Here is a 26577-nt window from a genome sequence, read left to right as displayed (position 1 = left end):
GATATCATGATAGCACATCTTTTCATTTAGCTCTTGAAACTGCATTCATTTGAGTGTAGCTGACTTCTTAAGCCTTTTAATTACCTTTCTGTTTAATTACCTCTGTGTTTTAATTGCCTCTCTGTTTTGACTTGTACCTAGTGTTTGCTTGGAAGGGGGAAACAGATGAGGAATACATATGGTGCATTGAGCAGACCCTCTATTTTAAGGATGGGCAGCCCTTGAACATGATTCTTGACGATGGGGGAGACCTCACCAACTTGGTCCACACAAAATATCCACAGCTCTTGAAAGGTAATTAAATGTGGTTTTGCATAAACATTTAAAATATGTAAAGCGCAATGTAAGAATGAAGGAAGCTGCCTAATACAGATCCAAACATTGTCCCAGCAAGCTCAGTATTGTCTAAACTGACTGGCAGTGACTCCCCAGGGTTTCAGATGTGGAACATTGTCAACCCTATCTGGAGATGAGACCTTCAGCATGCAAAGCACTTACACTACCACTGAGCTGTTGCCATTCCTCCTTGAAAGTCCCTAGATAGTTCCCTTCCACTATATCATGCACACAATGCAATGTGATTGAGGAATGCTATCCAGAGGCACTGTGTGCACTGACCTAATTAGCAATTCTTTCCACTTGAAATTGGTAGGAAAGGCTATACAAATCAGGCCATCATGCATACGGGCCTCCAGGGAGGGGGTCCACATGATACTGCTTCAGGTGTATGGTGGGGTGGATGTTTTCATGCTACAACACCACTGAGTCACTATCTATCTGAACTATCTTGGCAAGTAAAGAGGAGCCCTTCCTACACTTGCCTGCTTCTTGTAAGATTTTGCAGACTAGTAACTTCTGGATGCTTTGTTGCATGGCTGGGTTAATCTTAACTATGGCTTGCTGAAGCAAGCCAACGCCATGAACTGTGCTTTGGAGCAGACTTGTTTCAACAATTCATAGTTAAGCCTACCTACAGTTTGTCTAGGTTTGGATGCTTCAGCAAGCTGCAGTTAATCTAAAACAGAAGTGAAAAGTTCCAAACCTTCCGTTCTTCAGTGCTCCTGAGGCAATAACTCCAGTAGCAATAAACAATGTTTTTGCATGGTGTCTATTAAGCCATTACTTTAATAGATGAATTACTTAAGAAATGAAACTCGGACAAAAAACATGCTGGCTAAATTGAGCAAGATTGGATGCTGTACTCATCATCTGCTAAGCAGAGAGTTCAGTGTTTCTGGGTACCCCCACTCACCCTCCTGCCGGTATAACTTGCACATGCTTTCTGCCTTCATGCCTTAACCTACAGAAACCTGTAAGAATAAATGCTGAGATTCTCAAAATACGAGGCAGCATACCGTATTTTTCGCCCCATAAGACGCACTTTTTCCCTTCCAAAAATGAAGGGGAAATCGGGGTGCGTCTTATGGGGCGAATGCCTGCAAGCCTCGCGCGCCCGGCAGGAGGTCCCACCGGGTGCGCGAGGCTTGGGGCGGCAGCCTGTCGCCCGAAGCACGGGGAGCCCTCTGGAGGGCTCCCCCTGCTTCGTGCGAGTGTCTGCAAGCCTCGCGCACCCGGCAGGAGGTCCCACCGGGTGCGCGAGGCTTGGGGCGGCGGCGGACTGCTTGCGCGCACCTAGAAGCTTGGGGCGTGCTGAGGTCAGCACGCCCCAAGCTTCTGCATGCCGGCAAGCAGCCCGCTGCCGCCCCAAGCCTCCCGCACCCGGCAGGAGGTCCCGCCGGGTGCGCAAGGCTTGGGGCGGCAGCGGACTGCTTGCGCGCACCTAGAAGCTTGGGGCGTGCTGAGGTCAGTGCGCCCCAAGCTTCTGCATGCCGGCAAGCAGTCCGCTGCCGCCCCAAGCCTCCCACACCGGGCAGGAGGTCCCGCCGGGTGCGCAAGGCTTGGGGCGGCAGCGGACTGCTTGCTGGCATGCAGAAGCTTGGGGCGCGCTGACCTCAGCACGCCCCAAGCTTCTGGATTAGCGCAGGGGTCCGCTAGCCCTGGGAGAGGCGCCCGGCTCTCCCACGCTAGCGGAGACCTTGCCAGCACGCAGAAGCTTGGGGCGCGCTGAGCTCCGCACGCCCCAAGCTCCTGGTGTAGCGCAGCGCACCTGGGGGGGAAATAATTTTTTTTCCCTTTATTTCCCCCCCTAAAATCTAGGTGCGTCTTATGGGCCGGTGCGTCTTATGGGGTGAAAAATACGGTACCTACCCAGTTTCTGTGATTGTACAGTGGTATAGCAGAAGGATTCACCCTTTGGGATTTTAGTCTGGAGGAAACTGCCTTGTTAGATCAAAATCAAGGGATCTTCTTATCTGTCTATTTTAGTTACAGTACTTTAAGTGCTGCTGCCGTGGACTTTTTGTGCTTGTGCTAAGGGGCAGAAGCTTTTGGAAACACCAGTCAGACAACATACAGCCAGGAAGTTGCTTGCGTCAAATGGTTGTGCGCTGCGTTTTAGTACCTTTATGAAATCCACCCTCCTGTGTTATTTTCCTTGAAAGAAGAGGCATGTGCTAACTTTGCATATATAAAGTTATGCAAGGAACAAGGCATGGTTAAGGTTAAACCAGCATTGTTACCAAGCCCCAAGAAGTTACTAGCCTGCAAAATCTTATGAGGAAGATGAACAAGCATGATAGTAAAAAAAAAAGAAAAGGAGGTTGCAGGCTAGAATTGCAACTATGCCTTTTGCACTTTCCTCTTCTCCTGCTTGCCTTCCCTCTTCTTCCCACTCAACACCAAGCCATAGAGCAGAGGTGGGCACCCCCCCCCCACTTTTAAACATTTTCCTGCACACAGTGCCACCTGAGCAAGCCCCACCCTCTGCCCAGAATGTTTTGGGGCCTGTGCAGAGTTTGCATGCAATGGAAAAGTGAGCAGAATTGTCCCTAGTTAGCCTCTTATGGATTTTTAAGCCCTGTTGGAAGGATGTAAGTTTCAACAATAAAGAAATTCACATATAGCTAGGCAGATTTTTTTAAAAGGTGAAAAACGAGTAGCCGTGAGCACTACTGAAAAGTGATTTTTGCAAAAGGCCCACTAGAGGGGGGCATTGCACTTTACACTGCGTTGGGAGCTGAATTCCCCCACCCACTTTGATGGTAACAAAGTAAAAACATGCTGGAAAATATTTTAAAGTAATATCTGTTTCATTAGAGCAGGGACCATATGACTGTTGGCTAAAGGGCAAAATTCTCCCCATCACATGTCATGGAATGATTAGGGTCCATCCATAGATTTGTCTCTTCATGTAATCTGCTACTGATTGGCTGCATGTGACCATACTGTGCTCCTCTCTCCATCTCATGATCTGCTGCCAATTCCTATTATTTAATAAGACACCAATGTTTTCTACATTTATATTATTAGATTCATATGCTCCCGCCCTTCAACGTTAAAAGTTCTGAAAGCAGCCTCTCAAACATCTTGGAGGACGCTGATTCATTCCAATCCGGTTTCAGGCCTGGGCTTGTCATGGAAAGAGCCTTAGTCTCACCCTGGCGGATGGCTTAAGCCATGGAATGGATTTGGTGTGTGACCCTATTAGTTTGCCTGGATCTCAAAGTGACTTCCCGTGTCAGTGAATATACTGTTTCTCTAGGCTTCCTGGTAGGATTGGCTAAGAAGCAGCGTTTCCAAAGAAAGAGGAGAGGGAATTTTAGACACAAAGGAAACACATTTAAATTTCCCTTGGTTAATTACAGTATTATTAATTTAAGACTGTTTTATACCACTTAATGCTTGCACTCGTGTATGTGTGTACACTGAGAGAAATATAACATATACCATATACTCTATCTTTTGTATTTGCGGGTGTTGATGATGAGACCAGGAAGTGTTAGGATGCTTCTCTCATGTCCCCATAACTCCTCCTCTCTGGCCCTTCTGACATTTGTTGGGTCATTGGAGAGAAGTGAATGACATTGAGGAAGTCCCTGGTATTGCACACAAGGGGAGGAATTCAACATTGTGCTCTTCCAATGTTCCATCAGCAGAAGCATTTCATCTTGTCAGAAGGAATTATCCTTCTCTTCACTCTGTGTACTGTTCTAGGGTTTCTCCTGACCTCCCCAAGCCAATTTTGGGGAGCCTGATTTGGGGTGTGTGTGTGATCCCTGTTGCTAAAGCAGACGTCATTGCACAGGGCTTCTGTTGATGGGACTCATTAGGTGAATCCCACCCCAAGTCTTTTTGTTCATTTCTTTCGATCTCACTCCTCACTCCGCCCCCAGCAGTCTCAGACAATTGGGCTGCTCATGATGCTAATGGAAGGTGCTTTGTTAGTTTAGTCTCTTAAAAACCTTAAGCTCATTTTCCCTCCCTCTCTGTCTATTGAAGATTATATCTGTTCTTTTAAGGGCCCTTTCAGATGCCAATCTTCATCCAGCCACTAGATGGTATTTATGGTCTCTCCCATTTTGAAGGATCCAAGGGTTTGTGTCTTACATTAATCCTGCCAATATAGGTGAAGATACTCTCTGACCTCTGAAGGACTACCTGGTTTTTCTCAAACATCAAGATCCTTGAAGGCGAGCATTACTTGCAGATGGAAATAATCTATTAAATGCACCTCATCCACTAAAATGCCAACAGGACTGCACTTCCGTGGGCGTTTTCTTTGCCTGGACCAACCAGCCTCTTCCTTTCCACTTCTTTGAGGCTCTCTCCTCTGTTTGGTTTAATCCATGGGCTGCTAGTGCAGTGCCTGTGGGCTTATCCATTCAGTAGAAAACATTCTTTTTAAATGAGTTTCATAAATTTCTGTCACTGACCCCCCCCCCCCAAATCGCTTGGAGACACCTGTGGAATTGGCAGTAATTCCTGTCTTTTCATCTGCACATGAAGCTGCGCATTAACCTTTGTAGCAGTCATTTTGTTATTTTAAGTAAGCGCCATGTTGTAAATCTTTGTTTTTGTTAATGAGCTGCACAAATATTAAGGTTACAGGCGATTTCAGACTTGGCATCTCCCCTGCAAGAAACAGGTGGGAAAGTCTTTATGGGAGGCCTGGGCCGTCTCAGTTATGCATGCATGCATCCCGGCCCTTCACCTCCTTCTGCAACTGTAATTGGATAACTACCAGCTGCCTTTTCCAGAAACAAATACTTAAGCACCACTGTGTTGTAAACAAGTTAAAGAGCCATTAGGGGAGGGTAGCATTTTTATGCAATACTATCCATTGGCCACTTTCTGTTCTGCTAGGCTGTATTCATGTGACTTTTCCCTAACTGTTAAGTCCCCATATTATATTTGAGCTTTCATGCCATGTAAAAGTCACTTCTGGAACTCTAGTACAGGTTTAGTGCTTATTTCCGTTTTACTTGCTTCCAGAAGACATCCATTTGCAAATAATATGGAAATGGGTGCTCAACTTGTACTATATTCCACTATAGTTCCAGAAGTGGCTGTTACATTGCAAGAAAGCTCAAATATAATACAGGAACATAGCAGTTAGGAAAACGTCGTGGAAGTAGAATAAACAGCCATATGGATGCAGCCTTATTAATCTGCTGTATTGCATCATAGGATTCTTTTCAGAAAAGCAGTTCACTGAACATCGCCTCTCCTGTTCTGCTGGCCTTGTGTCACAAGTCCTAGTTTCATCCTGATTTGTTCCTTTCCCCCCTGTTTTGGTCCATTCACCTTGTGAAGTAGGGAGGGATGTCAAGCTACATAATGAGATTCATACTGCAAGCATGGAAAACCTAGTGGTCCTTCAGATGTTGTTGGATGACGGCTTCCATCAGCCCCGGTCAGCATGGCCAGTTGTAGTCCAGCCACATGGAGGTCCACAGGTCCCCCCAACCAAAGTCCAGGACTACCATGTCAACTGACAGTGGGTCTCTAAGGTCTCATGCAGAGGTCTTTCCTAGCCATTCCACCTAAGGTCCTATTGAACTGGAAATGCTAGAGGAATGAATTGCCCCAGTGAGGCTGCCCCTTCAGCTGTGTTGCGAAAGCCTGTTGTAAAAATATTATTGGATATGAGTGAGGATACCGTGGTTCATGTTCTTAGCATTCAGATACAAACCTAGAAGACTTTAGACTCGACCTTGTATGAAGAGGGTTCCTACTACTAGAGAAGTCCTCCTAAGAGGACTACTAAAGATGGCTGCTTAGCATTGGTTGAGATCTGCAGCATATTGTGAACACAGTTGGATTCTTCCTTGCAGGAATCAAAGGAATATCTGAGGAAACCACCACTGGAGTCCATAATCTCTATAAAATGCATGCCAAAGGGACCCTGAAGGTGCCAGCTATCAATGTTAATGACTCTGTCACCAAGGTAAGGTCACTAAACTCTTCTGTATTGTCTCTCCTTCCATAGCTGATGACTATGGATTTGTTTTTCCTTATGTCTCATTTTTCCTCTTGAACCTTCACCTGCCATCTGAAATGATAAGGGTTCAGTAATGATTTTACTCTGATGAGCTGCTTGTCCACAGAACAACTCATCATAATTACTGATTTGTGATGGTGCTGGTCTTTTGCTTTGGAAAGCAGTGGTGGCAAAGCCTTCCGAGGTGTGTGCTTCAGAGAGTGCATCTGAGCAGTAAGCTAGTAAGTCATTCCCCACAGCAAGTCTTTTTGGGGAAAGATGCATAGATTCCTTTGAAACTATAAGCTTTTGCATTCAAGCTAAATTGCAACGGGGGGCACCCTTCTTAACATCCGTCAACACTTGCAACAACTTTCCTCTTTAGGTTCCTGCAGCATTTGTGTCTAAAATATAGTTTGGATGCAAAATATCAAAGGCCTCTGTAAAGAAACTGCCTTTCTTTCGCCACCCCTGAAAGTTGACACTTTGCCAAGGAAGACTTCAGTGGCAGAATTATGGATAGTAGAAGTTGGGTTTAAACATGCTGATTTATGGAAACTGACAAAACCTGGATGCATTTAGCCTACCTCTAGCATTCTGATGTGCTTGCTTCATGCTGCGATCATCTTTGGAAATTGCATCAGTTTCTCAAATTCTGCTTTCCTCCCTAGAGTAAATTTGACAACCTCTATGGCTGCCGGGAATCCCTCATCGATGGCATTAAGCGTGCCACAGATGTCATGATTGCAGGGAAAGTGGCTGTTGTGGCAGGCTATGGTGATGTTGGCAAAGGTTGTGCACAAGCCCTGAGAAACTTTGGTGCCAGGGTCATCATCACAGAAATTGATCCAATCAATGCACTGCAGGCAGCCATGGAAGGTGAGAATTGAAGGACCGTTTGCTCAAGTGAGTCATTGCTCTTGGTGAATCCAGCTAAGACATATGTGGCATAGGCCCATTAGAATGAATGGGAGTCCCAAATCTGGGGTCCACGCTTTAGGGTATGTTGTTTTAACCCTACGTATGCCACCCTAAGCGCTACGGGAAAAGGGTCAGGATGATACAGATGTGATAGATACTTAAGAGCTGGCAAAACAGGAGACATATACCTTGTTTATGGACGCGGGTGGCGCTGTGGTCTAAATCACTGAGCCTCTTGGGCTTGCCGATAAGAAGGTCAGCGGTTTGAATCCCCACAACGGGGTGAGCTCCCGTTGCTCAGTCCCAGCTCCTGCCCACCTTGCAGTTCAAAAGCACGTCAAAGTGCAAGTAGATAAATAGGTACTGCTCCAGAGGGAAGGTAAACGGCATTTGCGTGTGCTGCTCTGGTTTCACCAGAAGCGGCTTAGTCATGCTGGCCACATGACCCAGAAAAACTGTCTGCAGACAAACGCCGGCTCCCTCGGCCTGTAAACTGAGATGAGCACCGCAACCCCAGAGTCATCTGCGACTAGACTTAACTGTCAGGGGTCCTTTACCTTTTTACACTTTGTTTAAGGCAACCATCCCCCATGATCTAATAGTGAAAGAGAACAGATACATTCTGGATCAGAAAAGGCAAGATGAAAGGTGGGTCACCTGTTGATCTACAGGGCCTTTTTGTACATTACACAGGGGAAGCCAGAATCTCTTTCCCTCTTTCAGTCTTAGAATACGCATGTTTGCTGCATTCATTTTTTCACGTTTGTAGGTGTATGTGTACACCTCTAATGCGTAATGTGTGAAGAGGCCCAAAGTTACAGTTCAATGCATCCTTTCCCTTCTCCTTATTTCCAGGTTATGAAGTTACAACAATGGAAGAAGCTTGCAAAGAGGGCAACATATTTGTTACCACCACTGGATGCTCAGAAATTGTGGACGGGAGGTACTGTATATGTTTTAGCTAGTGACTGCTATCCCTGTGTGTGTTGGGAAACAGGAATTGTGGAAGATGGTCTTGCAGATATTACTATTGCACAGCTTGGAAAAATAGGATGAATAAAAACTGACTCCTCGGAATAAAAATTGTCCAAACCATAAATATTGTTCCAAACTTTTACTAACAGAACTTTCTTCAAGCAGACACAAAACAATTAAGTGATACATTCAAATGGTTGCATAAAATCATGTGCTTGTCCAAGCACAGGTTCAGCTTCTTATAAATATAAAATACTATTTATAATCGCAGCTGACAAACAGAGCTCTGTCTCTCCTACAGACTCCATTAGCTTGCATTCTAGCCCGAGGCTGTTTTCTCTCCAGGAGAGACATCAGCATGTCTTTCCCTCAAAGGACTCCCTCAAAATGGCGATTTGCAACTCAATACCTTACTCATGTGATCTAAGGTTAAGCACCACTTGAGAGAGCAGAAGAGCAGACATACATCAACAGTTAATCATCAACTCATTAGGTCCTCAAGCAGCTCTCTCGTTATCTCAATGGAAATCCCCCAATGTTCCCTTTAGCAATACACATACAGAGTCATTTTCTATTCAATGTACAATTAAGCAACACATGGTTCATTGAAGCAGCTTTCATGATGGTCTTGCTATTATCTTGCACCCAATGTCATCGTCTGCCCGTGGAACACAATTAAAATGGCGTACCCCTCTAGAATTTGTGTTCTGCAGATATAGGACTATTAACTTCTATCAGCCCTATCAGCATGGCAAAGGATGATGGGAGTTGTAGTCTAAGAGTTCCTGTGGGGCAGAATACTGACTGTTCCTGCAATGCACCAGAGCCCGTTCAGCTGTTAAAACAATTTAATCTGCCCAGGCCCCAGTTATTCTAGATATCTCTGGAGTATTTTGGTTCATAGAAGATATAACAGCATGTGGAGTTTAAATTTGCATTCCATCCTTCCTATTCTTGATTCTGCGACAGGAACAGAGAATCTGTGATACTCCAGAGGTTGTTGAGATTCAAATTCCCATCATCCCCAGCCAGCGTGGCCAATAGCAAGGGATAATGGAAGTCGGATTCAAACAACATCTTGAGGGCTGCAGTTTCCCCATCCCTGTTCTATAATAAGCCTGTAACCAAATCTGCTGAACCCTCCTAACTGATTGGTAGCTGATTATGAACCAGAACAGAGCTGAGAATTTTACTGCTTTCACAGGCTGCAAGGAGGTAATTGGGTCAGGCCGTGACAGCCAAGGTAGATGGGCTTTACAGTAGATTGTAGCAAGATTAGCAAAGGTGCATTAGAATGTGATGGTGGAGTTAGACCATCTTCCCAGTTCCATTTTTAATATGCTGGGTTTTGGATGCTTTCTGTTGGGAGTGACAGGAAAGCACAAAAGTGCCTCCTAGTGTGACGTGGGCAGCTGAAAAAATAAGTGAAATTCTTGGGACTTGTATTGGTCTGTATACTGCATGGACCAGTCCTTGGGCCGAGGGAATGCATAAGACATCCGCTTTTGCCAGCCTGGTGCCTTCTAGACCACAACTCCATCAAGCAAAGTCAGGTTGCTGAAGGCTACCTTACATCCTTGTCGTTTTCAGCAGATCTTTTTAGCTATGTAGCATCTGGTGGTCAAAGGACTTAGTTACTGGGATGAGACCCTTCCCAACTGTGATCTGTGGCCATCTTCAAGCAGTGTTCAGTTCCTTGGGTGCAGGACACAATGAATTACCTTCTCCACAAAGAGCTGTTTTTCTCCCCCTTCCAGGCATTTTGAGCACATGAAAGATGATGCCATCATATGCAACATTGGACACTTCGATGTGGAAATTGATGTGAAGTGGCTAAATGAGAACAGCGTGAAAACTGTGAACATTAAACCCCAGGTGAGTGAGAGCTAACTTAGAACACAAAAGATCCCATCTTCATGGAACTCATTCTTGGGAGGATAAAGTGCCATGGGGAGACTTCCGGGGTTGACGCGATCTGGGAATGGCGGATTCCCTCCGAGCTCCGGAGGGAATCGGCTCAGCAGGGGACGGGTCTTTGCCGTGCCGGCGACACGGGGACCCTTAAAACCGCAGGCGCGGTGCCTGCGGACTGAAGACTCGGCGGGTGCCTTAAGCGCCCCCCCTGATTCGCGAAGAGCCTTTTTAAAGGCTGCGGAGGGGATACGGGGGGTGGCGTGGCACTGAGAGTCCATCGCTACCTCTGCTGAGCGAAGCCGCGAGCCATGACCGGAGAGCGCTGACTTCCTTCCTTGAAATTCGGCTGAAAAAACAACCCGTGAGTAATTTGGACTTGGCTTTTAAGAAATTTATCCACTGAATTTGAGACGATCGGGGGATGTGCTAAAAGGAAGTCCGCACCCCCCACCTTGCAGACGATCTAGAGCAACGAAAAAAGAACTAAGCTGGAGTGCCCACCCTGTAAAGGGTGAGTTTTAAAAAAAAAAGACAGTAACTTCCAAGATTTGGAAATTTTGAGCAGGAGAGAGGAGTGTTGGATGTTTTGTGTTCTGTTGTAAACAACCCCCCCTCCCGGGCCCGGGAGCGTCCTGCTTTGGAGCTGGTTTAAGAAGTGCAGAGTTTGACAGCTGTCAAAGCTGTCAAACGGACTGTTAATAGTGGAAAATTGCTACCTAAGTTACCTCTGGATTAAAAAGAGTTACAATTGATCTAAAATTGTTGGAAATAAAGAAACAATAACAAGACAAAGGACTGTTGGGGAAAAGAATACTAAGTAACCAGATTCCCTCTAGAGGGAATTCTGTGGAATTACAATGGCTGTGGATGGAAAGATACTGGGAGAAATCGAAAGGATGTTCTATTTGGTTGGAATCTTACAAGAGCAGACTACGGCTATGAGTGAACAATTGATGACCTTGACTTCTGAAACAAGTAGTTCTGCTGAATGTAACGAGGACCTCAATGAGAAAGAATCCACAGCTGAACCAGAAATGATAATAAAAGAAGAGGAGAAGACAAAACAAGAAAGAGAAGAAGTGATGTGGGAAAATACAGAGCAGAAGCTGACGCCTGTGGAATACAAACAAGGAGATTATTGGAGCAAATCTACTATAAATCCACGAAAGATGCAGAAGACGAAAGTGGAGGTCCTGGGAGTCTATGAAATTAAGGAATTTAAAATAAAGAAATATAATCGGGGCCTCCACATAGACTCTGACTTTGATTACCTTCAAGATTCATGCCTTGTGGAAACTCTTCAGCAGCTGTTTGCAAATATGGGAAGAGACTTTGGATTGATGGTGAAAGAACTCTTTCGAGATGTGACGACTGGCATAAAGGATTACCAACAAGACCGGCGGAGAGGGACTGAAAGAGACTGGAGGGCCTCGGACGTGAGGAACCCGGGCTAGGAACTGTTATTTTGGACATGCTTTGGGAAGGGACGCAAACCGGGGATGGGAGGGAGGGAAAAATTAAGTTCTAACAACACTCATGATTATGGGATTTGGTTAAAAAGATCATTATTCAAGACAAAATGGGAAATCGTTGGAAGGGAATTGAGGTCCAACTTAGAAAAAAATAATTTTGTTTGTTTTTATAAAAGGACTAATATTAAGACAGGGAAATGCCAATTTGCTGACATAAATTTGGAAATGGGGATGCAAGGGAGGGGGTAGGGGGAAGTCAATGACCAGGGTTAGGAAATAACATTTTCGGGAAAGTATATATGTTTGTTGTTGTTTTCTTATTTTCTTTTTTGTTTATGTGTTTATTTGTTTTTTGTGTCTTTGTTTTTGTCTATATAAAATGTGAAAACCCAATAAAAATTTTATAAAAAAAAAAAAAATAAAGTGCCATGGGGAGAGTATGGCGGCTACTCCAGAATTGGAGAAGGGGACCGCATCTTTTGACAGCTTGTTTCTGGTGAACACTGCCGAGGTGTGCCCTATGCATCCCTCCCCTTTGGGACGTGGTGAGCAAGGGATGCGGGGTGTGCAGACCAAAGACAAGAAAGTACCTTATTTTCACAAGGGCTGGGCCTGTACAGAGACTTTTAGCAGAATGCGCAGTTGGGTTGCAGTGCCAAGGCACATATTGTGGGTTTGTGCAGATCACCGGAGAGCTTTACACAGGTATGGTTCTTAAACAAGCTGAACTCTCTGTTGGCTATTTGCAGATTATTTGCGCTGCAGAAGGCATGCTGGGGAGACCACACATTACAAGGAACACAAAAATAACTTTTGCTAGGTTTTAATAACAAAAACAAAAACTCCTTTTACACTAAATGTATCAATAAGCATAACCCATCCCCCAGGGTACTGAGAGAGCTAGGTGCTGCTCTTTATATACTGTACCCAACAGCTTAAGTAACATAACTTAACAGCACCTGCTATACTACTTCACAGCTGTAAAACTAGGTCACGTTATTTGCTCTGGCCCTTAAAGAAATACACATCTTGTGGAACAATAATGAACCTTCAAATTTAAAGAGACCGTTCAACACTCTCTTCTACCCCCTTATCACCACAGGGGAGATAGGCAGCATTACACAGTTGCTGACATAAATTGTTAAAAGTTACAGGCTGGGTTGAGGACCTCCGGCTCCAGCTGTTGAATGCAGCCCACGAGGCTTCTCTGTCTTGCCCTCTGGTTTCTCCCCAGATCACCCCCCCCCTAGTCTGCTTTGTACCCTCCTTGGGTGTTTTCGCTGGGCTGGAATATGTCTTCGAACTCTGATCATGCCTGTTGCTTGCCTGAATAGAGTTAGGTTTGTGTATAGAAGCTACCTTACTCTACAAAGGTAAAATTTAAAATTCACGGCTGGGCCTATTTTGTCTCTAGACCTGCCTACCACAGACATGTGGCCCATAAATGGATGATCAGAAGGGAATGTGACTCTGTCCCTGTTTTGGACCAATTCTGGGAGCCAGAAGGCATTAGTTATAGGAGGGAATGTAAAAAGCAGCAATTCTAGCTTTGGAACTATGGAAATTTATTTCTTTTCACTGACGAAAAACTGTGAATAACATTTTAGAACCTTGCGAGTTCATGCAGACACTTTTTGAGACAGAAGGGAGAGATGTCTAACATATTTTGTTACACACATAAAGTATAATGAGGTTATCCCTGTTTCTGGTCAAACACTAGAAACTCGTGGTGTACTTTTAAATTAATTTATATACTGCTTAATGTCAAAGTAGACTTCTGAGCAGCTTAGAAGTATAAAACCAATTACACGAAGTTCCATCATTAAAATCTACAATTAGATTGGAAGATTAAAATATAAACATTGAAAAATAAAATCATGTTATAGAAGAAACCCATTAAATGCGCACGCACACACACACACACACACACACACACACACAAATTAAAACAGGAGACTCGGGTCCCTGGCAGGTACCTTTCTCAGACACTTCTCTGAAACCAGACCTGGAGGCTGGAATGGCTCAATTGCCCATCCTGAATGCATAACAGGATGAAAGGTGAAGTTTTGTTCCTCTTGCACTCTTCAGGCTGATGTTGTTAATCTGCACACCTTCAGTAAAATGACCTCAGCCTTTTAGGATTAGACATGGTCCCATTTTAACTGCTTTGGCAGGCCTGGCTTGTATTAAATGTATATTAGAAACCAGCCTGGCAAAACTCTCACTTTGTGCCGCAACTGCTCTGGGTTGTGTCATGATTTTCTACCACAGATCTGCAGTCATGGTTAGTGTATCCTGTCAATGGCAAGTCCACATTTCCCTCTTGCCCCTTTCCTCGTGTGTTCAGCTACTGGTTTCCATTTACTCAAAGGTGGCTGGAGGCCTGGAGCTTTTCAGAAACACATTGTCATCCTCTCTTTTTCTTTTCTGAAGGGAATATATGGAACATTTTTCCAAGGCAACGTGCTAACTAGTTCTGAAATATTCCAGGTGCTGAGAATATAATACATCTTTTAGTGTGGCAACATCAGAAAACACTCCTTCCACATCGTGCCATCTAACATAAAAAACAAACCCCCTTTCTTAAAAGCCACAGTATGCAACCTAAGCAAGAATACTTGTTGTCAGAAGAGTAATTGGATCTGAGCGTGAGGCATATGGGATTGGAACCATCATAATGGAATTCCTAAGGAAAGACCTTATTCTGTTAGAACCAGGCTTTTGAGTGATCTCCTTCAAAGATAACCTCTGCAAACTGTTTTCAACTCCCTTTTCATGCGTGCACATGCACATTTTACTGAAGCATAGGCTGCTAGTCATCAAGAACATTTATACTGAGGTTTTTTTGACATTGAATCCAACACATCCATATGAGTGTTGCTGACGGGACATTCCAGATGGAGTCTAGACAGGTGGTTCTCTTTATTGTATCAGCTAACCCTTAAGAGCCAGGTAAGCACGCTCTCCTAGGATGTGTGCATACCTGTGTGTGTGTACGCATATATTTATCTATTTATTATATTAGCACCCTCAAACCTCATGTTGCATGGGAATTCTCTTTATTGTATCAGCTAACCCTTAAGAGCCAGGTAAGCACGCTCTCCTAGGATGTGTGCATACCTGTGTGTGTGTACGCATATATTTATCTATTTATTATATTAGCACCCTCAAACCTCATGTTGCTTGGGAATTCTAAGGGCAGCATCCAGTGAGGTACTTCTGCTAGTGCTATGGTTTCTGCTTTTGCAACTGAACTCCTGTCCCCTTCCCCATTTCTGCCCTGGAAGGTTGGGGTAACTTGCAGAACACATTTAGCGGGGCATGCTAGGAGAGGAGAGAGGAAGGGGAAGTTAGCCCATTACATCAATACTCCACTGGCTGCCAATTAGTTTCTAGGCTCATTTCAAACTGCTGGTTTTGACCTATAATACCTCAAGGACCACATCTCCCTATATGAGCCTACCTAGACCCCGCAATCATCCTCTGAGGCCCTTAACGAGAGGTCTGGAGGGTGGCAACACAAGAATGGCCTTTTTCCGTGCTGACTCCGTTTGTGGAATGCTCTCCCCAGGGAGGCACAACCCAGCGTAAATTACATACAAATACATAAAGGTACAATGAGCAATTTTCTTTTACAATGAAATAAGCATAGTTTTGTACCATTTATGTTAGATCTTTATTTAATAGGGTAAATTGTAAATCAAGAAACACAATATAACCTGTCATCTGTTCAGTTTTGATCAAAAAACATTCTCCCCAGAACTCTTGTATATATTTATATGACCACATCATGTGAAAATAATTTCCTTGTTCTTCACATTTACTATTTCTCATTTTTTTGGGTATATTTTTAATTAGTTCCAGCATGGTATACCATCTGCTCATAATTTTAAAAGAAATGTCTCTAGTAGACACACTTACATAGATGCACTGTGGTTCCAAATATCTCCTTAGTCCTCTGCTATCACCTCTTTATCCAGTCTTCCTCCCAATTCTGCATATTCTCCATTTTAGCATTCAGCAAACATGGAACCTTGATGTATCAGTTTTTGCCCCATTTCTAATGAATCATCAGCTGACAATTCTTCCCTTTTCTCATGCTTACAAACTTCACCTGAACCCAATATGAGTAAAATACCAAACTGTTCTCCCTCCCCACTCAGCCTTTGGACCAGCCTTCTCTAGTCTTGCACAATTAAAGTGAGTTAAAGGGCTCTGTCATCCAAGGAAATACACTTTAAAAAAAGAATTGGATGCTTTGTGGTTTGGAACATGATGGGGAAATGTCCTGAAAGTGTGGACTGGGTGAATGAGTAATGGGAAGACATATAAACACCCCTCAAGCAAATCTGGATGAATGCTTATTGTCAAATAATGACCCTGCAAACAAATAGGAATGAATAAAGAGGCTCAATAGAGACCTGATATAAATCTAACCTCTGTGTTAGCAAATTGAGATGAATGTTCAATTAAGCAGGTCATCTGGAGGATCCCCAAACCTGTATTTTCTAGTACACTTGATGCATAAATGGGAATCCTCACTTGCCTTCTCTAGTGCTGCCGTACTGCTTCTTAAGTCCAATATCCTGTCAAGAGTGTCTGGTGCAAGCTCTTAAAAAGATGAATACCTCATGATCGTCATAAGATGAGTGCTGTGTGTTCCTTTCCAATGAGATAATCATCTTTCTTTCGCTTTCTAGGGCAGGAGCTTAAGTATTGTTTCTCTCTGTTGTGCCTATGCCTCTGGAGGTTTGAATAGGGCTCTGTGGGTTTCCTCAATCACCCATTCATCATAGCCTAGTTCTAGTCAGGATTGAATTAATCTGTTAATTTGCAAAAGACAAACTGGTTCCATTGAGGATAGTCTGCAGACTGGATATTCAGCGCACAGATAGCTGTGGCTCTTTTGCTTCCTTCGGGTGTGTCAGTTCCTAGACCTTTTTCCTCACTCCATCTCTTTCCTGCAGTTTTGGTTTTCTTGTTTCACTGGAAAATGGCAGCTGCTGACATTGAGGCGGTTGCCTCATAACACCGTGAATTGAGATGTCTGTTGTCCACAGGATCAACAGACATCCACAGGATGAATACCTTCTAAAGCACTCAATTGCGGCACAAAATACTGTTGTACTTCATTGGCCACAGATTATTATTTTTTCACTGGATCTGTGAAAAGACCCATGTAGCCCCACACATGGGTGTGGGGAGTAGTGCCTTGGGGAGTAGTGCCTTCCTTTTTAGTACACAAGCTGCTGTGAAAAAGCTTACGCTTTGTCATGCAGGGCAATCCCTATGCATGCTAAATTCCACAGTGTTCAGTAGTGCACAAATCAAGAAAGCACATATACAGTGGTACCTCGGGTTACATACGCTTCAGGTTACATACGCTTCAGGTTATAGGCTCCGCTAACCCAGAAACAGTACCTTGGGTTAAGAAGTTTGCTTCAGGATGAGAACAGAAATCATGCTCTGGCAGCACAGGGGCAGCAGGAGGCCCCATTAACTTCAGGTTAAGTGGTGCTTCAGGTTAAGAATGGACCTCCGGAACGAATTAAGTACTTAACCTGAGGTACCACTGTAAAGATTATGGCCTTGATTCCTTCAATCCAGAGTTTGTTGTTCTCAACCAAGAAAGGTTTGGCAGGCTGGTGCATTCTGAAAAGCCATTTGTCTAGGAACTGTACTGCCACTTAATAACCTCCTCAGGGGACATGGTTCTTCTCATTTGTTGCGTTATAGTTTAATATACTGACTGTGTAGATAATACAGTGAAGAAGACTGGAGAAGGGCTGTAGCTTGGGGTCGACCATCGGCTCTGCATTCAGGAGGTTCTGGGTTCAATCACTGACATTTTCAGATAGGGTTGGGGATGCCTGCTGTCTGAAAGCCCAGAGAACCACTTTCAGTCTGTAGAGCCTACACTGTCTGGCAGTGGCTCTTCAGGGTTTCAGGCAATGCTGAACTAGATGGTGGCTTCCAGTGTTCTTTCATATCAGGATCAGTTAATCATTTTCTGCCTGTTCTGCAGTGGTTGCTGAACTAAGGATTAAAGCTTTTGATCCCAAGGTTTTTACCGCCCCCCCCATGCTATCCTCTTCCTCCTCATGTGCATCAGTGAGAGCCAGTGTGGTGTAGTGGTTAAGAGCGGTGGACTCGTAATCTGGTGAACCGGGTTCGCGTCTCCGCTCCTCCACATGCAGCTGCTGGGTGACCTTGGGCTAGTCACACTTCTCTGAAGTCTCTCAGCCCCACTCACCTCACAGAGTGTTTGTTGTGGGGGAGGAAGGGAACGGAGAATGTTAGTCGCTTTGAGACTCCTTCGGGTAGTGATAAAGCAGGATATCAAATCCAAACTCTTCTTCTTCATCATTCCCCATACCTGGCAGCCTAGCAGAGCTTGTAATAATGCCTCTGTGTCTTTCCCTGACTCACTCCTTAGCTCTCACTGGGTCTTTTTTTCCTATTCAGGTGGACCGCTACACGCTAAAAAATGGCCGCCACATCATACTTCTAGCAGAAGGCCGGCTGGTGAACTTGGGGTGTGCCATGGGCCACCCCAGCTTCGTTATGAGCAACTCCTTCACCAACCAGGTTCTGGCACAGATAGAGCTCTGGACACATCCTGACAAGTACGCAGTAGGAGTCCATATTCTCCCAAAGAAGGTGAGTGTTCAGACTTAGGTCCTGTGTTTCTTTGGATGAAAGTGGTATAAAAGTAGCTTTTGTTGGGGGTAGAGGAGGAGATAAATTGACTTGAGACTCTGGAAAGCTGCTACCAGTCAGAGTAGACTGATGAAAGGTCTGCGCCGACTGAAGGCAGCTTCCTATGCCCCTTGATTCGAATGTCGGTGAGTTTATGGCTGTGATATGGTTTGAACTAGGGGCTCCTCAGCCCTCAGGTCCTTGCAACAACTGCTCTTAATTGTGCAATGTAATGATTGCCAACAATGCTTTCTTCAGCTGTTGCTGGACCTTGGCTCCCATCATCCTGGACCATTGACCATAAGAGCATGGAATGATGGGAGCACCATATTGGCTACCCCTAGTCTAGAAAAGCCTCATACTTTGTACAGTATCAATGAGCTAACCTGTGCGCTAGATCATATTTGAATATGTTTTCAACTTCTGCAAAGAATGCTTCTTTAGACAGATTAATCTTGCGTGTCACGGGTCAAGAACCATTGCTCAGGGGTCTTGTGAGTTTTATTTTCTGCTTTGGTGTTGCCTTGCATTCCTGGAAAACATCAATTTGTCCCCAAACCCTTGCTTTCCAAAGTTCACAGAAGTGTTTCATATGTAATCAAAGGAGAAATGGGAGTTTGTCCTCATTCTTTGTTGTTCCTTCTGGAGCCCAGTTGTAGCTTGTTCTTTTGTATAGGCATGATGGATAAAGGGGAATCTACAACTGCTTGAACATCTGAGCAAAGGCAGTCACAATCTGTTCCTAATTGTCCAAGTGTCCATCCTGTCTTTGTCCTTTTTGCCATTTTATTCCCCTGGGTTTATCCTTCATTATGAGTGAATTATTAATTATCAGTGAATTTCTTTGTTCTGAAAGAGGATGCGGGTTTGAGAGATGTAATAAATTACTAAAAACAAAAAGAGTCGTCTGGCCTCAATTTTCTAAAACAAGCCTGTGATTTTGACAAGATGGTAGTTGTTTGGTGCTTGGCCTAGGCTTAGTCGTCTTTGAAATTCAGCCAGAAGTGATTAGAAAAGATTTTCCCTTTGGTAAATAACATAAACCTGTGCACAACCAGCTGACGCACATACTTGCTGGAAGAGCTTTTCTGTTTAGATTTGTCCCCTGGGAAATATGAGTCCCAAATAAATTTTGCTGTTGATGACACTTCCCCGATGAACCTGGAGTCCCTATGTGCCAGCATTACAACAATCTTGGGATGCTGAAGAAAATTTTGGCAATTGCACAGTATGCACAGCCTTGGCTCATTGCCTGTCCTTACCAGGGGATGGGGCCATATACCTCATTGGGGGTGTGTGTATGCTGATGCCAGTCAATGTAAGCAATATGGAGCTAAATGGACCTATAGTCTGATGCAAAATAAGGCAGCCTCCTCAGCTCCATAATAGTACAGCTTAGTCTTTTACATCCTTTAAACTATTTCCTCCCCTTTCTTTCTTTCAGCTGGATGAAGCTGTGGCTGCTGCTCACCTGGATAAACTTGGGGTGAAGCTAACAAAGCTGACCGATAAGCAGGCGAAGTACCTGGGAATACCCAAAGACGGCCCCTTCAAACCAGATCATTACAGATACTGAGCAGCTAGCAGAGCCCCAAAGATCAAGACACAGGGACGTAAATCTTTCAAAGTACTTGCTTTCCCTGCTGGGATTCAGCAGACTGCTCCACCCCAGTCCACCCTTTTTATATAAGCATTTAATAGCGGTTCTACATTGTCACATTTTGCTCTCCCCACTCACATCTCAGCCCATATTTCTTTTTTAGTGTGAAGTCCCCATGACTTTCCCCAAGCACTTTTTTCTCAAACTGTGCAGCCAGCTCCTCAGCAGAGCAGTTGCCATGCTGGAAGGTCTACGAGGAGTCTGCAAATTCACTTATCTTCAGGTCTGTGTTTCCAGAGGCAGCTCCTTTGCAACTTCAGGTACCTGGAGTGATCCTTCTCTTGCTGTTGTAAAGTACAGGCCACACTGCACAGCAGACTTTTTACCTAGCTGCTACATCATGCCTAGATAACTGGAACTTGGCTGGGGTTGATCTGAAACAAAAATGCAGGATTTGCTTGCATCTGCTCACTGGATCTCTCAGATCACAGAAGCTGGTCCAGATCTAGCTTTTGGGCAATGTAACGTGATCCCACTTTGCATATATAGTCTCCATAGTAAGAATGGGCCTGAATGTGTCCAGAGAGGCAACATCTAGAAGCAATTTCTTTTGTGTGTAACAAAATTATAAGCCTGGAGCCAGGGGTTGGAGCAGCCAATTCTCCAAAGATGCCAGTGGTGAATGTCTACTTGGGCCTAATTTTTGAATCTTGTGCCTGTCATAGTGTCTTAAAACAAGTTTTCTTAATAAAATCTGCAATGGTTGCCTTGTTTTTCTTTATGATATTGCTATCATTTCACATTGTCATCTTAAACATTCACCTATTTAAGGCCACTTTTAAGCAGTCGACCTTGTCAATATTCTGTGAATATATAGGGGTTGCATCCAGAGTATAACCATTGGAATCAGTTGATTTTTTGTTAGTCATGTAATGTCCACTAATTTCAGTGAGTCTGCTCTGGTTATGACATAGGCTTAATGACATATGACTATAGGCTTCAGCCTATAGACCTTTTCTGAAGGCAGTTCTTGTAGCGCCCAGCATCATATCCTGTGACAGTAAATTCCAAAGAATGACAGTATGAGAGGAAGTCTACAATATTATAGCGATGGCTCAGGGCAGGCACTGATTTTCATGCACAGGTGTATGGGGTATTTGAAATGGGAAATTTGAGTGCTCACCCCCAAAATGTGGAGTCTAAGGGTGGAATTCACTGTTGTGCAATGATGAACATTTCATCTCCAAGCATTTAAGCTTGCCAAATGAAATGGCCCCTCCTCCTCCTGTGTGCTGTTCTGGGGGTTCTCCCAACCACCCTGAGCCAATTTCAGGGGTGGGTAGGGCTGCCATACGTCCAGGTTTTCCTAGACACATCCTGGAATTGCTCAGCAATTGCGTCTGGGCGGATTTTTGCTGAATCAGCAAAATGCCTGGGGGGGAGATGTTCCCGAAAAGAGCTCAACAACTTTGACCCCACCCCCAAAAAGCAAGCTCAACAACTTTGTCATTAATCCTAACAGGAAAGTCTCCATAAACCAATAGGGCTGGAGAATACTAATGCCCAGAATCTGTTTTTAAGCTCCCTGCAGTACTTGGATCAATTCACACATCCAGTGATGTTGAAGCTCAATTCTTCATAGGTGACTTTCTTTTTGCTCTCGCCATGTGCACAGTTGGGTCAAGATGGCCTTATGTGATCCAGCGCTGTGTGTGCACTTATATGGGATTTCATCATGATTTTTGGTATCTGTGCCACAAATTTTGCCAAGATAATCACTGCAGACTTGAAAAATTGTGCAAATCTGGTTCACACAGGATTGCCTCCACATGGTCATGGGGAGCACATAAATCCTCCAACTGGTTGAAGAGAAGTTGGCAGCTTCCCAGGTGTGAACTGGTTGTCTTCTGTAGTCTCTGCAGGCGCAGAAATTGGTTCTATGTCTGCACAGAGCAGACACCAGGAATTTCCTGGGGAGGGAGCCTAGGAGTGTGTGCCCCTACACCCCCCCCCCGCTTGAAGGTGAGAGTGCCCCCCCAAGATAACTATTGTACAAATCATCTCTCAGCTACCCACTGGTTGCATGTCTCTCTGAAATGAATGAATCAGTTTCCCTGGTCCTGACCTCTTAAGCTGTGAAGGATGCTGTCATGGCAAGACAATAAATTCTCTGGTCATCTGTGCAATCACTTGACCTGCTCTATCGCCCCCACTGCTTTCCTTATATGGAATACTCTGGCAGCAATAATGAAGAAATGGAGAGGGGTGTCAGTTGCACAATCACAAAAGAAAGAAAAATCACTTACGAGAGATGGGGGAAGAGTTAGCGTTTCTTTTTAGAAAGTTCTCAGGCATTGCCCTGCACAGGTACAGAATCCATGTGTCTGTTGGCACAGACAAATGTGGCACCAGTTACAGGTAAATTGCATTTTAAAAAAATAAATAAATTGGGACTTCAACTGGTTACATGTTTATGCACATCACAACTTCTTTACAACCTTCAGTCAATATGCAGGATTCTTCTATTGTAATTGCTTGCTTTTCTTTGATATATGCCACAGCTGTTTAAAACCTGGGCATGTTGGTTGGATGAAAAAAAAAAATTACACCTTTTCCTCAGGCAGGTGTGATCTTTTTATATCTAAAAAAGTGTTCTGCATTAAGGCCTTCAAACAAGCTGTGGAGGGAAGCACATGTCCCAAGATGGCAAGTTGCCTGCTTCCTTTTGATGAAAACTGGATGTGGGTTTTCCTTTTAACACCTATGCTCCCTTTTTCCTACCTATGGTTTAAGTTGCCTTTTACACTAATTCAGTTTATGGTGTTTGTTGGTAGCCTTGTGCTTCTTTCTGGAGATGGGGAAATGGACTAACGGAGCAATCCTGCACTCTTAATTAATGCCAGGTGTGGTGCTGTAGGAAATGCCTGAAGCCCAGCTATACTGGTAGAATGCAAGACATGCCACCACCATAGGAATCTGCCTTATATTGAGTTAGACCTTTGGTCCATCTAGCTTAGTATTGTTCACACTGACTGACAAGACTGTGAGAGGCAAGTCCCTCACAGTGTGAGGGGTGGGGGTGCTGCTGTTGCCAGGTTATATGAGGCTGTTAGTTGCCAAGTAAGAGAGGAAAGGGAAATGAGTCGTACCTGGTAAAGGTAAAGGGTAAAGAACCCCTGACCGTTAAGTCCAGTCGCGGATGACTCTGGGGTTGCGGCGCTCATCTTGCTTTGCTGGCTGAAGGAGCTGGTGTTTGTCCGCAGACAGCTTCCGGGTCATGTGTCCAGCATGACTAAATTGCTTCTGGCAAACCAGAGCAATGTACGGAAACGCCATTTAGCTTTCCGCCGGAGTGGTACCTATTTATCTACTTGCACTTTTTGGCGTGCTTTTGAACTGCTAGGTTGGCAGGAGCTAGGACCAAGCAACAGGAGCTCACCCTGTTGCGGGGATTAAAACCGCCGACCTTCTGATCAGCAAGCCCTAGGCTCTGTGGTTTAGACCACAGCACCACCCGCATCCCCAGTACCTGGTAGGGCAAGACTATTGGGCAAAATAGCAGGAGTGCAGATGGAATGGTCACATGCATTGCCAGGAAATTGGTCGTGGTGGGTGTAATTCAACAATGAATCAATGAGACAGAATTGAAAGTAAATACACATTTCAGCAGTACCCAGTTAGGAGACAGTTAAGATCAAATGTTAACGGTGACAGCAACTGACTAAATGATATCAGAACAGATATCATATTCCGACAATCCTTTTACAAAAACAAATTAAAAAAACCCCAGTATTGGAAAAAATCCTCAGAAAGTTACTACAAGAAAGACCGCTTCACAAAGGAAGTGGACAAGCAGACTATGGGCCAGTTCAATGCTTGGCCCATGTGTAATGAATCCCACCACCACCCCTAGGGAGCACGTAAAGGTAAAGGTAAAGGTAAAGAGACCCCTAACCATTAGGTCCAGTCGTGACCGACTCTGGGGTTGCGGCGCTCATCTCGCTTTATTGGCCTAGGGAGCCGGTGTACAGCTTCCGGGTCATGTGGCCAGCATGACTAAGCCACTTCTAGCGAACCAGAGCAGCGCACGGAAACGCCGTTTACCTTCCCGTCAGAGTGGTACCTATTTATCCACTTGCACTTTTATGTGCTTTCGAACTGCTAGGTGGGCAGGAGCAGGGACCGAGCAATGGGAGCTCACCCCATCACGGGGATTCGAACCGTGACCTTCTGATCAGCAAGTCCTAGGCTCTGTGGTTTAACCCACAGTGCCACTGTCCCTAGGGAGCACATAGGGACTAGCAATAACAGGGAAGTTGTTGTCTGTGACACTGCGGCTGTCTGTGTTGGAGGTACTGTGGTGCCATCCTGCATGTTTGTGTGGTGATGCCAGAACATGTAACTGGGAGCATGTCATTGACTTCATGAATTCATTGACTTCTTTACTGCTGCCACGGTCCTTGACTGGTGGGCTGTAGTGATACTCCCAGAGACACTGGGGGAATATCTGTTGTTTGCATTTTCTCCTTATTTTGTTTCCTCCTGGGGAACACCCACCCACACATAACTGGGGTATACAGGTAGGTAGCCGTGTTGGTCTGGCGCAGTCGAAATAAAAATAAAAATAAATAAATAAATTGTCTAGTAGCACCTTAAAGGAATGTAGTAGTCTCTGTGGAAAAAGAAGAGATGAGGAAGGTGTTGAAGGGAATCAACCCAAGGAAGGCCACAGGGCTAGATGGGGTAGCTGGAAGGGTATTGAGAGACTGTGCAGATCAACTAGCAGGATTTTTCACTGGTATTTTAATCGATCTCTAGCCCAGGCTATTGTTCCATCCTGCCTAAAGTCCTCTATTATCGTTCCAATAGCAAAAATATCGAACCCGGAAGATCTGAATGATTTTCATCCAGTAGCACTCACACCTATAATCATGAAGAGCTTTGAAAAGCTGGTATGAAGTTATGTCATTGCCTGCCTACCAGAGGGATTGGACATATTCCAATTTGCTTATAAAATGAAAAGATCGACAGAGGATGCTGTGGCGATTGCCCTCCATGCCGTCCTTGCACATTTGGAGCAGCGGGGGGGTTATGCCAGACTGCTTTTTTTAGATTTCAGCTCGGCATTTAATACCATTCTACCACAATGTCTGATGTCTAAACTGGAAGATCTGGGGCTTCCGTTATCACTTTGTGGGTGGATATTGGACTTTTTGTCAGACCGCCCCCAGAGGGTTCGGTTGGGCCCTTATACCTCTAATATGCTCAAGACTAACACAGGAACACCACAGGGATGTGTACTCAGTCCGCTCCTTTATATCCTCTACACGTACAATTGTGTCGCTACTCACCCTAGTAATAGGGTTGTCAAATTTGCAGATGACACAACTGTGATTGGGCTCATCCCTGAAAGGGAGGGTGAAACGGATTATAGAGGTGAGGTGGAGCGGCTGACAGAGTGGTGCAGAGCTAACAACTTGTTCATAAATACAAGAAAGACAAAGGAGCTTGTGGTGGACTTCAGGAGACAGAAGAGCAACGTCCAGCCACTTTTGATTGATGGGGTCTGTGTGGAGAGGGTAACAACGTTCAGATTTTTGGGCATTGAATTACAAGAGGATCTGTCCTGGAGTGTCAACACAAGGGGGCTTGTGAAGAAGGCGCAGCAGAGACGGTACTTTTTGAGAATATGAAGGAAAAACCATCTTCCGCAGAAACTGCTGCTTGCCTTCTATCACTGTGCCATTGAGAGCGTGCTCACTTATGGCTTATGTGTGTGGTACGGAAGCTGTACTACCCAGGACAGGATGGGGTTGTGCAGGGTTGTTAAGGCAGCAGAGAGCATTGTTGGCTGCCCACTCTCCACCTTAGAGCAGATTTATGCCACAAGGTGCCATAGGAAGGCACTGGACATAGTAAAAGATCCATCGCATCCTGGTCACTGTCTCTTCGAGCTCTTGCCATCGGGACGGAGATACAGGACGATGAAGACAAGAACGAGCCGTCTTAAAAACAGCTTCTTCTCCAGAGCGATCTCGGCCCTGAATGGGAAGCCCGGATTTTGAAAGTCATCTAATCTCCCTTGCTGTATTATACTGTATTGTTTAATTAGTGTTTTTATGGAGCAATATATATATATATATATATAGACCAACTAAGTTTGTTCTGGTATAAGCTTTCATATGCATGCACACTTTTTCAGATACAGGGTATATTGTTGCTCTGCCCAGCAGAACACTCCATACCAGATTATTGGCATTTGATGACAATGTGAATAGACTTTCTTTATGCCTTTCTTTAGAACAGAGGTGTGGGGCTTGTATTCCTCCATTCATTGTTGGACTTCAACTCCCATTAATGCCAGAAAATATTATCTGGTGCCTGAGCCAATCTCTTCAGTCACTCCTGTTTGGGGGATGGTAAAATTTGTGTGCCTGGCATGTGCTGGGACGTCCTTGGATTGTCCAAAGTACGCAGTCAGTTTCCAAGGGAAGAATATTTCAGAGACAACTTCTAGAGTTCTTTCATCTTTAAGAAGCGAAACCCTGTAAGCATTGCCCAGAAAATTCCCACCACTCGAGCACGTCAGCAGTGTGTAAGAAAACAATAAAATATAAGATGAGCTTAGAGTGCATATGAATCTGTCATATCTCCGTGAGGGCTTGCTGAGATTTTTA

General features: G+C 44.6%; 1 protein-coding gene across 1 annotated transcript in view; it reads left to right on the top strand.

The window, feature by feature from the left end:
- The window catches only part of AHCY (adenosylhomocysteinase), a 28761-nt gene extending 8080 nt beyond the window's left edge, over window positions 1–20681 (top strand). Inside the window, exons 4-10 of the mRNA XM_082226280.1 lie at window positions 142–294; window positions 6174–6286; window positions 6991–7198; window positions 8096–8183; window positions 9973–10090; window positions 18067–18261; window positions 19745–20681. Of these exons, the coding sequence (XP_082082406.1) occupies window positions 142–294; window positions 6174–6286; window positions 6991–7198; window positions 8096–8183; window positions 9973–10090; window positions 18067–18261; window positions 19745–19876 (1007 nt within the window). The 3' untranslated portion in view covers window positions 19877–20681. The remainder of the gene's footprint in view (window positions 1–141; window positions 295–6173; window positions 6287–6990; window positions 7199–8095; window positions 8184–9972; window positions 10091–18066; window positions 18262–19744) is intronic.
- The last annotated feature ends 5896 nt before the right edge of the window (window positions 20682–26577 follow it).

Source organism: Podarcis vaucheri (genome assembly GCF_965113315.1).
Source record: "Podarcis vaucheri genome assembly, chromosome: 6".
NCBI classification, from domain to species: domain Eukaryota; kingdom Metazoa; phylum Chordata; class Lepidosauria; order Squamata; family Lacertidae; genus Podarcis; species Podarcis vaucheri.
Note: the sequence above shows the minus strand (reverse complement) of the source record. Positions and strands in the feature narration are given on the sequence as shown.